Source organism: Lipophrys pholis, assembly GCF_963383615.2.
Source record: "Lipophrys pholis genome assembly, chromosome: 15".
NCBI lineage: Eukaryota > Metazoa > Chordata > Actinopteri > Blenniiformes > Blenniidae > Lipophrys > Lipophrys pholis.
The window spans coordinates 25,897,379-25,911,263 of NC_137642.1; the positions used below are offsets into that span (position 1 = coordinate 25,897,379).

Consider the following 13,885-nt stretch of genomic DNA (forward strand, 5'->3'; position numbering starts at 1 on the left):
ACCTTTAAATTCACTTCCTGTTCAAGGTAAAAGTAATTCCTGGAGCCAACGGCGTTTCTATCAGCTGCTGTTTAAGTGCCCCTGAGCCAAAACGGCAGCTCAGTCGGGCTCCAGGACTGGGGATCACGGCGGGAACGGAACGTCTGAGAAGCTGGAGGGTGACGGTTACTGGCTGTGTCGTGCTGGACAGGACTGAATACGTAGCACCCGCTGAGAGGTTGCGTCGTCAGGCCGAGAGCAGCCGAGGGTCCGAGAGTTTGTTTCCACTGTTCCGCGTTCCTGTGGGACCCCCGGAGCCGCCAGCCCCCACCCCCCCCTCCCCCATCACGCCATGCCCCAAACACTGCCCCACAGCACCACATACGCCTTTTTCTTCTTTTAGTCTCCACACATTTGGCAAATCATCAGAAAAGTAACAAAAAACAAAACATTAAAAACAGACGAGTTCAGTTTCACATCAAAGTAGAATACAGATATTATATCTTCACCCACAAATTTCATGTTACCACTAACTAGAAAAAAAAAACATGTTATCACAAATGTGTGTCCGCCTGAAGTGTGTTTCACCATGAAATGACGTGTGTGTGTGTATGTGTGTGTGTGTGTGTGTGCGTGTGTAAACTTACACTGACGAGCAATCTTTCAGTATCAACACAGGAATCGTCCGTAAGAGGAAAAAAATAAAAACCCACATCACATCAGAATCATTTGCATTCCCAAAATAAAGCATCCAAATCCGTCACCACAGAGTCAGCGGAACATCTCAGACTCGTTAAAAACAAAGAGAAAAAAATTAGTGTCAACTATATATATATACTATATATTTATATTTTTGATTTTTTTATACGGTCCCCAGAAACATCATGGAAAAGGTACAATGATTAAAATAAAGACACTGATCCCCCAACTTCTTCCAGCTAGTTAGTGTGTGTGTGTGTTTATGTGTGTGTGTGTGTGTGTGTGTGTGTGTGTGTGTGTGTGTTTAGCGTCGGATTGCTACGTGTTTAGTGTGTCTTCTGCTTGTTTTTGGAGGAATCGGGTAGGCATAGTTTAGTGTGTCTAGCTTGTACTGTAGTGTGTGGTGGCAGGGCGCCGCTGCGGGCCTACGCGTTGGCGCTGATGCTCTGTTTGTAGACGGCGTGGTAGGCGTTCCTCAGCAGCACGTAGGGGAAGCAGGACTCCAGCAGGTCCATGGTGAGGAACGGAGACTCCTGCACGATCTGGGGCACCACAACAATGGCCGCGTTAGCTCGACGCCAGCCGCTAAACGTGTTGGTACAACGACAAAGCTACACTGTTTTCAGGCTTTCCGTCGTTGCCGTGGAAACGGACATCACGATTCCGGTATATTCTTCCAAGACACAAACCAATCGTTACCATGGTATCGAGGAATCTGGTTAAGAGCACATAAGCTAATTTGCTGCTGAAGTAGTGAAGTAAAAAAAACAATATAATTTGATGTATTTCCAAACACGCACGCAGACGTTAATATCTTTGTGCATCGGTTTGTTCTTCAAGTAACAGCGCTCTTTCTCTTGCCCCAGAATTAAACCAGCTGTGATTGGACGGTGGGCAGTTTTGGTGTCACGTTTCCTGCGGCAGCACTTCAGAAATGAGCGATTTGTTTTTACTCGCTTGTTTTTAGTCATTTTTCTCAAAGTCTTTAGCCACCATGTACAAACCAATGATGAAATGAAGCGGTGGAAGATTTGTCACCATCAGTTTGTTTTCTCAATGAATCCGAATAAAGCTGACCGACAAGGAAATACAGACAACTTCACTGGAGTCTCTCTGTGCTGAATAAACCGTCTGCACTCCAGGTGAAGAGTTTGGGTTCTCCGGTTCTCCGGTGATCTGATTGATCAGCTGATTGATTAAAAGCTGCGAGTGTGTCATGAGCTCACCATGTCCAGCAGCAGGTACACAGACTCTCTGTTACGTGTCGTCATCTTGTCGGTTTCCTGACCGATCTTCAGCAGGCTGGAGGAGGCCAGCTGCAAACGCACACACACACACACACACACACACACACACACACACACACACACACACACACACACACACACACACACACACACACACACACACACACACACACACACACACACACACACACACACACACACACACACACACACACACACACACACACACACACACACACACACACACACACACACACACACACACACACACACACACACAAACAAACACACAATACAGATGAAAACGCCGGGTGGAGGCGTCAGAGTGAGATGATGAGTGTCTTGTTCTTACAGCCAGGAACTCCTTGAGGCGGTCCTCGATGCTTCCCTTGTGGATGGTGAAGAGCGCAGCGGCGATCTGGTTGATGGCTTTGGCCAGGCAGTGGATGTTGTTACAGTGTCCTGCAGGGGGCAGCAAACACACACAGAAAACTCACATCTGACAATGAAGCTGCGTTTCATCTTAACAACATGAAACCTGCACCACCCAGTGGGTGTGTGTGTGTGTGTGTGTGTGTGTGTGTGTGTGTGTGTGTTCGTCAGCGTGGCGGCTGTGGTGAAAACAAACGCCAGGCCGTCGCACCGTCTGCATACTAACAACGGCGCGGCCCATTACAACATTACAAGTCATTATCCTCTCAGAATGTCTCTGATTAACTTTCATTTCAAGGTTGTTAGGAAGCGACGTCTGAATAATCGACCGCGTGACGGGCGTCTGAATCCTCGTCAAAAACACCCAACCACACCTCTGTTCAGACTGAAGAAATCCTCTTTTAAAAGCTCAAACGGAGCAGCTTCACACAGGTCAGACTGTGTAAACAGACCTTTAAGGCCATTAATAATTCAGAAAGTGTACATAATGAAGACGTTGATATGGCTCCGGAGCGCAGGAATGAATCAATCTGAGGGCAAAAAGGTCGATGTGATTTACATGCAGACCAGCGCCGTGCGATGGGGAGGACATTTATGCTTCCTACAGTCTGTATTTCTGCGCGCAGACCTCTGATCTGATCGCTGCCTCTCTGCACCACCCTCTTCATTCATTAAAGCACTAAACGAGAGCTAATAAAAGACATGCAATCAGACTTTTCGCCTGCAGCAGAGGCCGGCGGCGCTTCAGAGTTTAGCTCATATTGAGAACAAGCACCATCAGTCCAGGATGAGCTTCTCAGAGCACAGGTATTCAGATTCCTGCAGCCTAAAAATATCCAACATGAAGCTGCAGGAATCCTTCAGTTACTCCTTAGAGCCGGAGCGTCAGACAAAGTTCAGTTCAGGAGCCACATTCAGTCCAGTTTCATCTGGACCAGTAAAATAGAGTCCTTTAAATTAAAACTTTAAAGTACATCTTTGTTGTGTTGCAGAGTTAACGTGATATTAACGTGTTATTTTTCACAAAGCCAAACCATTCCTACAGAAAATAACTCAAACATCAACATGAAGCCAATTTTAACGGAACCTTTTGGTGAAAAATAAAGTGAAATGTCAAAAAAAACTTTGGTTGCTGTTGCATTCTGGGTGTTTTTACAAACTCTTACAAAGACTTTGAGGCTAATTTCATAATAACGACGTAGCTCGGCTTCGTGGCAGCAACACATGATGTCTCGGCTCGGGCCTCAGTGTCGTGTGAAATAATCAACATTCTATGAAGTGGTTATTATTTTCTTGGTGTTTAGACCGGACTGGAGCCACTTGCGAGCCGGTTTTGGCCCACGGGCCTTATGTTTCACATCCCCGCATTAAACCAAATCTTCTTTGATCTGGTTGTGACGAGGAGCTGGACGGAGCAGGAGTGTGAAAGGAACATTGTCGTGATCAATAAACCAAAAATCAGCCTGATTGGAAACGGATGGTCAGTGGGTCGCTTCTCAGACACGCACATCTGCAACATCAGAGTCCTGAAAACTCTTTTAATAGTGCTGAATCAAGAATTCTTGTTAAACTGAACAAGGCATGCTGGGAAAATACACAAACCCCGCCTCCTTGTCGAAGGCCGATAATCGACTGCTGCACAGTGATAATCTGCTGATCGACAAGTTCACACAAACAATGAGTTCTAATTAAAGTTTGGCTGACGAACAGACGGACTCATAAAAGCGGTTTGAAGTCGTATTTTGCCGACGCGGCGGCGGCGCGGGTCTGACCTTCGATGGCGGGGCTGTACTGGGACATCACGTTGCTGGCGAGCGTCGGCAGGGAAACGGCCACAAACACCATGAGCAGACAGGCGATCTTGTACTCCTCCTCTGGACTGATGTTCTCTGTGCGGACACAAGACGAAGGTCACACAAACACACACACACCTGAACACACACCGTTTCTGTGTGTGTGTGTGTGTGTGAGACTCACCGCTCTTCTGGGAGGAGAGCGCCACCACCAGCGCTGGGTCGATCTCGCAGGGTAACCCTGCAGCCGACGACAGTTCGTAAACATTCATGGCCACCTGGAGGAGGAGAAAAACACTCAGACGATCGACGGACGCTTCAAACGTTACGGCGGCGTGTGTGTGTGGCCGGGACTTTACCTTCATGTCCGTCTCCCGGGGAATGTGGTCTTTGAAATCCTCCACTGAGCTGACCAGGAAGGGGATGTGACAGGAGAGCACCTGGAGACACACACACACACACATCAGAGGATGAATGGATGAATGTGTGTGTATTCCCGGAGGTGGATGCAGATGTGCAGAGGATAAATGGATGTGTGTGTGTCTTACGTCTCTCAGGGCCTCCTGAGCCAAAGAGCGGAAAGACAGAATGACTCCGATGATCGTCATCCGCTTCAGAACACTGTCCACAGCTACACACACACACACACACACAGGAAAAGAAAGTTTAGATTTGATTCATGTATAAACTTTGTGTCTCATCTTTTCGACACAAGTCAGCTTGTACTTTGTGCTCTGAGGGTGCTGGCCCTTTAAATAACCTCCAAACGTCGGAAAAGAGATTTTTCAGGAATAACGCTTTAGAGCAGGAGTGTCAAACATGAGGAACGTCGGCCAAAAACTGTTAGGCGAGAGGCTCTGATCAGGATAAACCTGAACTGAATGAGTCTGACACTCATGGCTGAATGAAATCTAACTGCAGATGTGAGAGGATCTTGTTTTAAGGCTGAAGATCATCCTCCGCTGCTCAATTCAAACCTTAAACTGTGTTTTACTGGCTTATATTCATTTATTTTTTCCCCAAATGTTTTTACATCATAACTGATTAAAAGCGCTTTATAAAGAGTTTGGGTTATAAAACATTTGAGAATTTTGATGCGCTTTCTATTGTACAAAGTGCAACTAATGATACGAGCTCACACCGAGTTCGGATACAAATCTGTGAGTTTGTTTGTCAGATTAAATCCGTGTGGTTTCGCAGACGCTCATCAGAAAACAGCAGAATTAACAAAATACTCAAATAAGCTGTGAAACCGGCTGTGAAACTGAAAATCTGTTCTAATAATCTCAATTTCCGACATTAGCATGTTTAAAACAGTGCTAAGCAAGTGTGTGTGCGTGTGTGTGTGTGTGTGTGTGTGTGTGTGTGTGTGTGTGTGTGTGTTTACAGGTGAGCTTCTTGAAAAGCGCTGCCATGTGCTCTGGTTTGTCGAAGCTCGTCCTCATCTGAGTCAACACCTCCATGTTTTCCACCACAAGTTTCTGCAAAAAACAAACAAACATTTGTTTCCAGACAGATTCACGTCACAGCGAGGAAAAAGACCAAGTGCTCCATAACGAACATTCAGACATTGGGAGGTGAACACATGTGGACGTCTGGATTATTTAAAACAAATAAAAGACATTTTTACAAAGTTTAAGATAAATAAAATTGACGTGAAGCAGCAAAAGCATGTGTACAACTTCACAAATCAAGTAAACAGATTATAAACATTTTTTCTCAAAAGAAAAAACAATGATTTATGGTGTAATTATAGAATCTGAGAACAGAAAATTGAGACGCAGCATTACTGCAGGTCATGTTACAGTTGAGAATAAGTGAAAACACAAAACTTTGGCCTCATTGGTTTCCACAACAACGGAGCTCAGAGTCAATAAAAACAACGTTCTGGAAAGTCTCCATCACGATAGAAATGGAGGAAAACGCAGCTTTTCTAAAACTCTGCTACCGATCATGTGCACCGAGGCCGTAGTAACTGGTCGCTCTGCACATGCTCAGTAGAGACAATAACAACAATGTTTCCTCCAGAGTGTCACGTCTCCCAGTTCAGATTCTCCTGGGACTTTTTTTAGTTTGACAGTCACCGGAATAACAATCCAACTTGGTCGTCTGTCCACGTACTCCAATTATCAACGTTTAGAGTGTATTGTTCTCCGCTGCATGCAGCACCAACTAGTGGTCCAACATGGTAACTCCATAGCTTTAAGTTTCTGAACATTGTTTTCAAAACGTTGTCGTGTAAACATGAAATTTCTGAAACGAAACTGAAAAAAATTGAGTGTTTTCACTTGAAATGTCATGGAAAAAAAGTCTAAGTCAGTGTGTGTTTTTGTGTGTGTGTGTGTGTGTGTGTGTGCGTGCGTGCGCGTACCTTCAGCTCAGCGACCTGCGATGAAATGTGCCACATCAGACTCTCACTGAGAAACTTCATCCCGTACGGCCCCAACAGCTCCGACAGAGAGCGCATCTCTGTGAAAACACAACACAACAAACAGTCTATTTTTCTGTGTGTGAGTGTGAGTGTGTGTGTGTGTGTGTGTGTGTGTGTGTGTGTGTGAGAGAGTGTGTGTATGGATGAGTAAACCTGGGTACCAGAGATATCGGAGTACTCCTCGGCGTTGAAAGTCAGCTCGTTCTCGGTGGGAAGGTTGACGAAGGCCTTCATGGCCGGGAAGTAGGCGATGTGTCCGTTACTGACCTGACGCAGCAACGTCTCCAAGTACCTACACACACGCACGCACGCACGCACGCACGCACGCACGCACGCACACACACACACACACACACACACACACACACACACACAAACACACAGCTTCAGCATGCCGTCTGCTCCTCACTCAGTGAGCCTGCAGCAGGAACACGACTGTGAGTTTAGTTAATAAATCTTTAATTATGTTTGGTAGCTGAGAGGAATTTGAATCCTGTCGTCGTCTACAAAACTGGAAAACGCTTCCTACTTTACACACAAAGCCCACCAAGAGGACCGGGGAGAAACCTAACCACACTGAAAGCCGAGGGAGAATCTGGAAAAAAACAAGTTGATATTTGCTCGTTTTTTGACGGCAATCTGAGAATTTGTGCGAGCGACGCACCAGTTGGTGTACAAGCTGGTGATGGTGGGCTCGCCGTGGCTGTCCAGGTGCTGCGTCTGCTGCAGCAGGACGTTGTTGAAGACCCGGGTGATGTCGATGGTCACGTAGTTCTCGATGGACTGCAGCACCGTCATGTAAGCCCGGACGCTGGTCAGCAGCTCGCTGGGCTTGGCGATCTCCTGGGTGGCCTGGTTGTACATGGTCATCCCCACGATGGACCTGCAGACCGACCACACGGTGAGGTCCGACCCACTCGCCAAGGACATCGACTCACTTATTTTATATCAGCCTTTTTGATTTTGTTTTATAAATAATGAGAGAAACTTAAAAAAAACTAACTACGTATTTACAACAATACACACGTACATATAAAGTGAACATGTGTTGATTAGTATTGCAATACTGGTTTAATTTTCAAATAATACTGAAGTGTTTTCGGGACCATAAGTCACATTATACTGTAGTTGTTTGGCTGGTTATGTGACTTAATACGGTCTGAGCCCCTGACCCCCCCACTGACCACAAAGAGAATTAACTTAAAGCTGTTATTTTCAAACATGTTATGCCTCTAATCTGGAGCTGAACTATTCCCTGTTGTTTTTAATTCATGCGTTTGCTATTAACTCCAGCGTGTGTTGAATATCTTCTAATCCTTCCCTGCTCTGGAGTGTTGAAGCCTCGGATTGCGAGCGCCTGCTGTCTGGAGTCAGATAACGGTGTTTTTTTTAATGAATTCACCGAAAGTTTAGGTGGAGTTTACCAGGTGGAGTGTGTGAGTGTGTGTTTGTTTACTTGGTGAATCGGATCTCCAGGTGAGAGGTGAGGTACTCTCTGGGAGTGAAGGTGTGTTCCCACACCACCAGGTTGGGAACGTAGTTGATGGAGAAGCAGAGTTCAGACAGAGCCGTGTGCAGTTTATCCAGACTGAGAGAGAGAGAGAGACACACACACACACACACACACACACACACACACACACACACACACACACACACACACACACACACACACACACACACACACACACACACACACACACACACACACACACACACGCACACACACACACACACACACACACACACACACACACACACACACACACACGAGCAGAAGACAAAAACCAGAAGGAACTTTTAATGCAGTCATATAAAGTACTGCTAAATACGTTGGATCCGATTCTTATTCTGTTTTACTTTTTTTTTTTTTTTTTATAAAAATAATGTTAACAACAAAACAATAATAATATTAATAGTGCTGAACATGCCAGTGGTGATAAAGAGGAGATTAAACAGACACTATTGATTCTATGTCTATAATGATTTTATCTTTACATTTTTAACTTGTTGTCTTGTTGTTTTTTGTCCATTTATGAAAACTTGGAAACAAATGTTTAAATGATTGTTATCAATGAAGAAATTTGAATCTGTTGGACAATCCTTTGAGAAAAGCTTCATGAATGAAGTTTTGTTATAATAATAACAATAACAATAATAATAATAATAATAATTCATTATGATAATGAAAATGGTTCATATCATCATTGTCTTTGTTCTTATTGTGAATACACAGGCTCATTGTTCATTATTGAGACGAGACGCAGTTAAAAAGCACTCAGAAGAAAAACTTTAGTCTCCACAGTGAAGACTGGTCTGTAATCAGATTACAAACCACTGGCTTCACTGAAATCTGTTTATAGTGCTCAGACTACTGGGAACATGAACAAAGAGCGATATTTTAATGGCACTAATGGGAATTTATTGCAGGCAACAACGAGGTCATTAATCTATTATTAATATTAGGGCTGCGATCAATAGCAATGAGCTAACATTAGCAGAGCGAGGGAGATGTGCCGGTACTGACTTGGTGACCAGCAGTCTGTTCTTCCTCATGCTCTCCACTCCCGGCTTCTCGCGCTCCGGCTCGCCCTTCTTCCCCGTCGCCTTCTTGCTCTTCTTGTTCACGGCCTGGCTGATGGTCTTAGCGCAATGCTTTGGCAGCAGCTGGCGAGGACGGACGTAAAGTACGACACGATGAGAGAAAAAAAAACACCCGGAATCTGGAGGAGCTGAGCAGGAACAACTGAACACGCTTTCTACGCTCTGATTTTTACATCAATGCTATGTAGCTCACTGCACCACCTTGTGGAGCTAAGTGGAATTACAAAGATCATTATGCCAGGTAACGTGGTGGCGTTGGTTCAGGAAACTTAATTCATAAAGATCAGAGTGAAACGTGGGGGGGGGGGGGGGGTATATATATAATGTGATGAAAAGATGGAGAACAGTTCAGAATGAAAGAAAGACAGAAAAAGAAGGAACAATCAAGGAAGGCATGAAAATAAGAGTGGAGATGGGAGGAAAGAAGGAAGCAAGGAAGGAGGGAGGGAGAGAAAGAAGGAAGCAAGGAAGGAAAGAGGGAGGGAAGGAAGGAGGGACAGAAGAAGTAAGGAAGGAAGCAATGAAGGAAGGAGGGAAGGAAAGATGGGAAGAAGGAAGGAAGGAATCCTTCCTTCGTCTGGTTGGTTTAATCCTTCTTTCCTGTGGCTGTCGGTCCTACCTGGTCACTCAGGGTACACTGCTCAGTGCAGATATCAGTGATCAGGTTTCGGGCTTGTTTCGCCATCTCGTCCAGGAACATGTTGCACAGCGAAAGGCTTCGGTCTCCTATGTGGTGACGCTGAGGACACAGAAGAGCGTCCAATCAGAGAGCTTTATGATCTCTACTAATCTGAGCCTTTAGAATGGACGTTAATCTTTCACCTCCACAGGACTAATTCCACATTTAATCCAAATCTGTAAAGTTTCAGTAGCTCTCATTTCTCTCACACACCAACTTTTATCAAAATACCTTCATTTGATAAAAGACTATTGTTCAGTCATTAGGACCCATAGGCAGTAAAGTTTTTATATACAGTGAGCAAGAGTACACAAAGCTTACATCATCACTGTAATCCATACAAAAATGTGTTTCCATCAAATAATTCCAAACTTCGTTGGTGCAGAGAGAGTAAAATGATAAAACGACACATCATACGAAGACTTGAAGGATATTTCACATAGATATTTAAATTTTCCAACTTTTTATACATTTATAATGTGGCCCTTCCTCAGACTCAACTTACAATCACAACAGGTGAGCGATCCTGAGGATGCCCTCACTCACCCCATCGTCTGCTCCAGTTACTGCAGACACGTTTCTAACCTCTAACAAGGTTCCAGTAACACCAAATAACTAGTGATTGAATCCCTCCGGACAACAGTGAGGAGATGTTTTTATCACGTTCTTCATTTCTTTAAAGGTGTTTGTGATGAAACGACTAACTTCTGTCACCATAATGAGAAAGAAGATAAGTTCAACCATCTGATCAACCAAACATCAACCCACGCGTGTGCGTGTGCGTTTACCTCCTCAGGACAGAGCTCGTGTGTGCAGGACATGAAGTGTGTGCAGAGCAGAGGGAAGCAGATGGAGTGTCGGCTTTGTGAGGGAAGCTCCAAGCACTGCTGGAACATCTTCTCGAAAGCACGGCTGTAGAAACTACACACACACACACCACACACACCACACACACACAAAGATGGTTAAACAGTGTGTGTCTGCAGAGCTCCTCCCTCACGTGTCAGACTGAGCTCACCAGAATATGGACAGGTCTGACGTCTCCACCAGCATCTCCACCAGAGAGTCCACCATCTTTGTGTGGAAGATGATGGTGTTCATCATCTTCCCCAGCTCCTTGTGATCGGCGATGCCCAGGCTGGCTTTGGAGACGCTGGTGTAGGCCTGCAGGGAGGAACAGGATGGAAGAGATGAAACTCCCTTTACACCACTACTTTCGTTGCGTTATGGCTCCGTTCACAGGGCAACGGTGCACCACCTAGTGGCCAAACATGAAAACTACATCGGTTTTAGTGTTTCTGCAGTTTTCTGTGTAAACGTGAAACGTTTCTGAATCGAAAATGCAAAAACAATGTTATCACTTGAAATGTTGTCGTGGAAACGGAGCTTGAGCTTCAACGAGACATTTGAAAGCGTTTGTACCTGCAGTCTGAACCAGTCCAGTCTCATTCCTCTGAAGTCAAAAACGTCTCCGTCCTCCACTGAAACACAACAACGTTTGCAAATCTGTTAATATGAACCAACTTCTGCCATCACCGAGTGACTGACGGGAAAGAAGCCGACGTTTACCTTGTTTGACGCTCAGGGAAGTCATCGTGTTGACAAATGAAGACATGATTATCGATTCATCCTCCGGACACACGGACAAGTTCTGCAGCGCAAACACAGGACAGAAAACTTGAAACGGAAAAATGTCCCGACAGAAGACGATCTCACAGCTTCCACCGCAGCTCATAGAGGAATCGGATGACAAAGGTAGGTCTGGAACTGCTTCTCGTTACACTGCCCCCTACAGGCTCACCACTCTGAACCAGGTGTATATGCCGGTCCGTGGCAATAAAGATTTTTTTTATATTCGTTTTGTAAAAACCTGGGGTCGTGTAAACGCGGCCTCAGTGACAGAATAGTGAGGGTCAGGTTGTGTGTTCCCACCTGCACCAGCTCGTTCAGCACCACGGCGTCGAAGCCCGACAGGTACTGCACATAGTACCGCTGCATCACCGGGCCGTACTTCCTGACGTGAGCTCGCAGCTCCTCCATGTAGAAGATCAACTCCGCTACGTGTCTGCAAAAAAACACGCATGCAATGAAGCAGGAGCGGGATTTTCCGTAAAGCCGCGCGCCAGACGCACTCACTTGTCGATGAAGTCGTCGGTGCTTTTCTTCTGGATGTTGTCGGCGTGGCGAAGCAGCCAGATGATCTCGTCGCGGGCGAACGACAACGCCATGAACACAAACAACGCCTGGAGGACCAGAAACACCAGATCAGAGGAGAAAGGACGAGTCAGAAACTCTCCGGAGAAAATTACAAACAGCATCTGCCACCAACTTTATTCTCGCAGCCCACGATGCAAGTTTGCAGTGTTATATATGAACAGATATATGAATCATAAATATGCAGTAATATGTTTAGTCATTAATATTCATGAGGGTTTCCAGCTGGACGGAGACTGTCTGCCCAACTATGTTTAGAAACTAATGAAGGTGATATTGAAGTGTTGTGAGAAGCTGCTGCGGTTTCTGGAGTTACATCGATGGATTAATAACTCTGAAGCTTACAGTGAGCTTTGTGGAGCTGGACCGTAGAGAAACTCTCTTCACAACTGTTTCAATATTCTAACAAAGTGTTGAGAGTTTTCAAATACTTCAGTAATTGTAACTGCGTTAAAAGCGGGAGAGATCACATCCCTCTATTATTATCTTCTCGTCATTGGCTTCCAGTTAAATCTACAAAAGAATCTAAAATTCTAAACAACAAGCCTCCATCTCATGTTAAAGAGTGAATCCAATAGTATCCAGAGAAGCACTTGGTTCTCGAAGTGCTGGCTCACTGGAGGTTCCTAGGTTTTCTTAAAAGTAAAAAGTGAGGCAGAGATTTCAGCTCTCAGGCTGTGGAACCAGCTCCCAGTTTCAGTTAAGGAAGCTGACCGTCTACTTTGAAGGTTCGGCTCAAGAGTTTTATGTTTATTAAAGCTAATAGTTAGAGCTGTTTCCACCCTGGACCATTTTCTAATTAAGCTGCTGTAGGTTTAGACTGCTGGAGGACCTACAACGAGCCAGGAGTGTCAAAAGGTGGGCCGACCGGTAAAATAGAAGCATACTGATTTCAACATTTAAGTTTTTCTTTGATGTGTTGCAGAGCATACGTGATGAAAATGTCAATATTTTCACAAAAACCAAACAGTTACTACAGAAAATGGCTCCAATCTCAACATGAAGCCAGTTTAAGTGCCTTGAGACGACTGTGTTGTTAGTGGTGTTACATAAATGAAATGAAATGCAGTTTCATAATAGTAATCTGTGACCGGCATGTTACTCTCAAAAGTATCGACGTTGAATATGACTTCACATTGATATTTTCCAAAAGGCTGACTAAAATCTGTTTAGGTGCTTTAAAAAAAATCTATTTCTTATTTTTTTTTTTTTTTAAAGCTACAATGTAAACAAAGTCATGATCTATGTGAAGGTTGTCGGTCAGTGAAATGAATGGCTGCAGATATTCGGGGTGTTATTGTGTGAATGTGTCCACCATCAGCAGTCAAAGCGTCTTGTGCCTCACCTTCGGGCCGAGCAGTCCGGGCTGGTCGGCCAACACGGTGGCCAGCTCCTTCAGAGCCGATCGCAGGAACTTGCGTCTCTCTCTGTGCATGGAGCCTCTGTGAAGAGGCAGAGCGGAGCGTCACAACAGGAAGACAACACAAGACTTTCAGGATAAAGAGCAGTCGGCGTCTGAAGGAGGGAGAGGTATTTATATTTAGATGGTGCACGTACGCGTGTGACAGGGCCTGTTCTTTGCACTCTCGGATGTCATTGATGCGCTTGTTGTATCTGCAAAAACAAACAAAAGGAAACATTTGGTCATCATTTCTAGATTATTAGTCTCTTTGTTCTGCTCCGAGATCGACCCGGAGGTATGTGACAATAACCAATAATTAGCTGAACCCCGAAGAAAAACTGACTCCTTTAACCATTCTATGGCCATATTGATTAGATTTATCAACCAATCAACATTTATATATAG

At 44.9% G+C, this 13,885-nt stretch overlaps 1 protein-coding gene across 4 annotated transcripts in view; it reads right to left on the bottom strand.

Annotated features, from left to right (window-relative positions):
- Positions 1-843: 843 nt before the first annotated feature.
- Positions 844-13,885, bottom strand: part of nckap1 (NCK-associated protein 1) — a 36,057-nt gene continuing 23,015 nt past the window's right edge. For all 4 annotated transcript variants that reach the window (XM_080481122.1, XM_080481121.1, XM_080481120.1 and 1 more), the window contains 22 exons: positions 13,636-13,692; positions 13,424-13,520; positions 12,001-12,107; positions 11,797-11,929; positions 11,434-11,515; positions 11,287-11,345; positions 10,883-11,028; positions 10,653-10,785; positions 9,805-9,924; positions 9,109-9,248; positions 8,038-8,169; positions 7,246-7,464; positions 6,743-6,873; positions 6,522-6,619; positions 5,538-5,631; positions 4,699-4,781; positions 4,510-4,590; positions 4,335-4,428; positions 4,130-4,246; positions 2,278-2,387; positions 1,905-1,994; positions 844-1,220 (listed from right to left, as the gene is read on the bottom strand). In XM_080481122.1, coding sequence (XP_080337248.1) covers positions 1,104-1,220; positions 1,905-1,994; positions 2,278-2,387; positions 4,130-4,246; positions 4,335-4,428; positions 4,510-4,590; positions 4,699-4,781; positions 5,538-5,631; positions 6,522-6,619; positions 6,743-6,873; positions 7,246-7,464; positions 8,038-8,169; positions 9,109-9,248; positions 9,805-9,924; positions 10,653-10,785; positions 10,883-11,028; positions 11,287-11,345; positions 11,434-11,515; positions 11,797-11,929; positions 12,001-12,107; positions 13,424-13,520; positions 13,636-13,692 — 2,440 coding nt within the window. In that variant the 3' untranslated portion in view covers positions 844-1,103. The remainder of the gene's footprint in view (positions 1,221-1,904; positions 1,995-2,277; positions 2,388-4,129; positions 4,247-4,334; positions 4,429-4,509; positions 4,591-4,698; positions 4,782-5,537; positions 5,632-6,521; positions 6,620-6,742; positions 6,874-7,245; positions 7,465-8,037; positions 8,170-9,108; positions 9,249-9,804; positions 9,925-10,652; positions 10,786-10,882; positions 11,029-11,286; positions 11,346-11,433; positions 11,516-11,796; positions 11,930-12,000; positions 12,108-13,423; positions 13,521-13,635; positions 13,693-13,885) is intronic.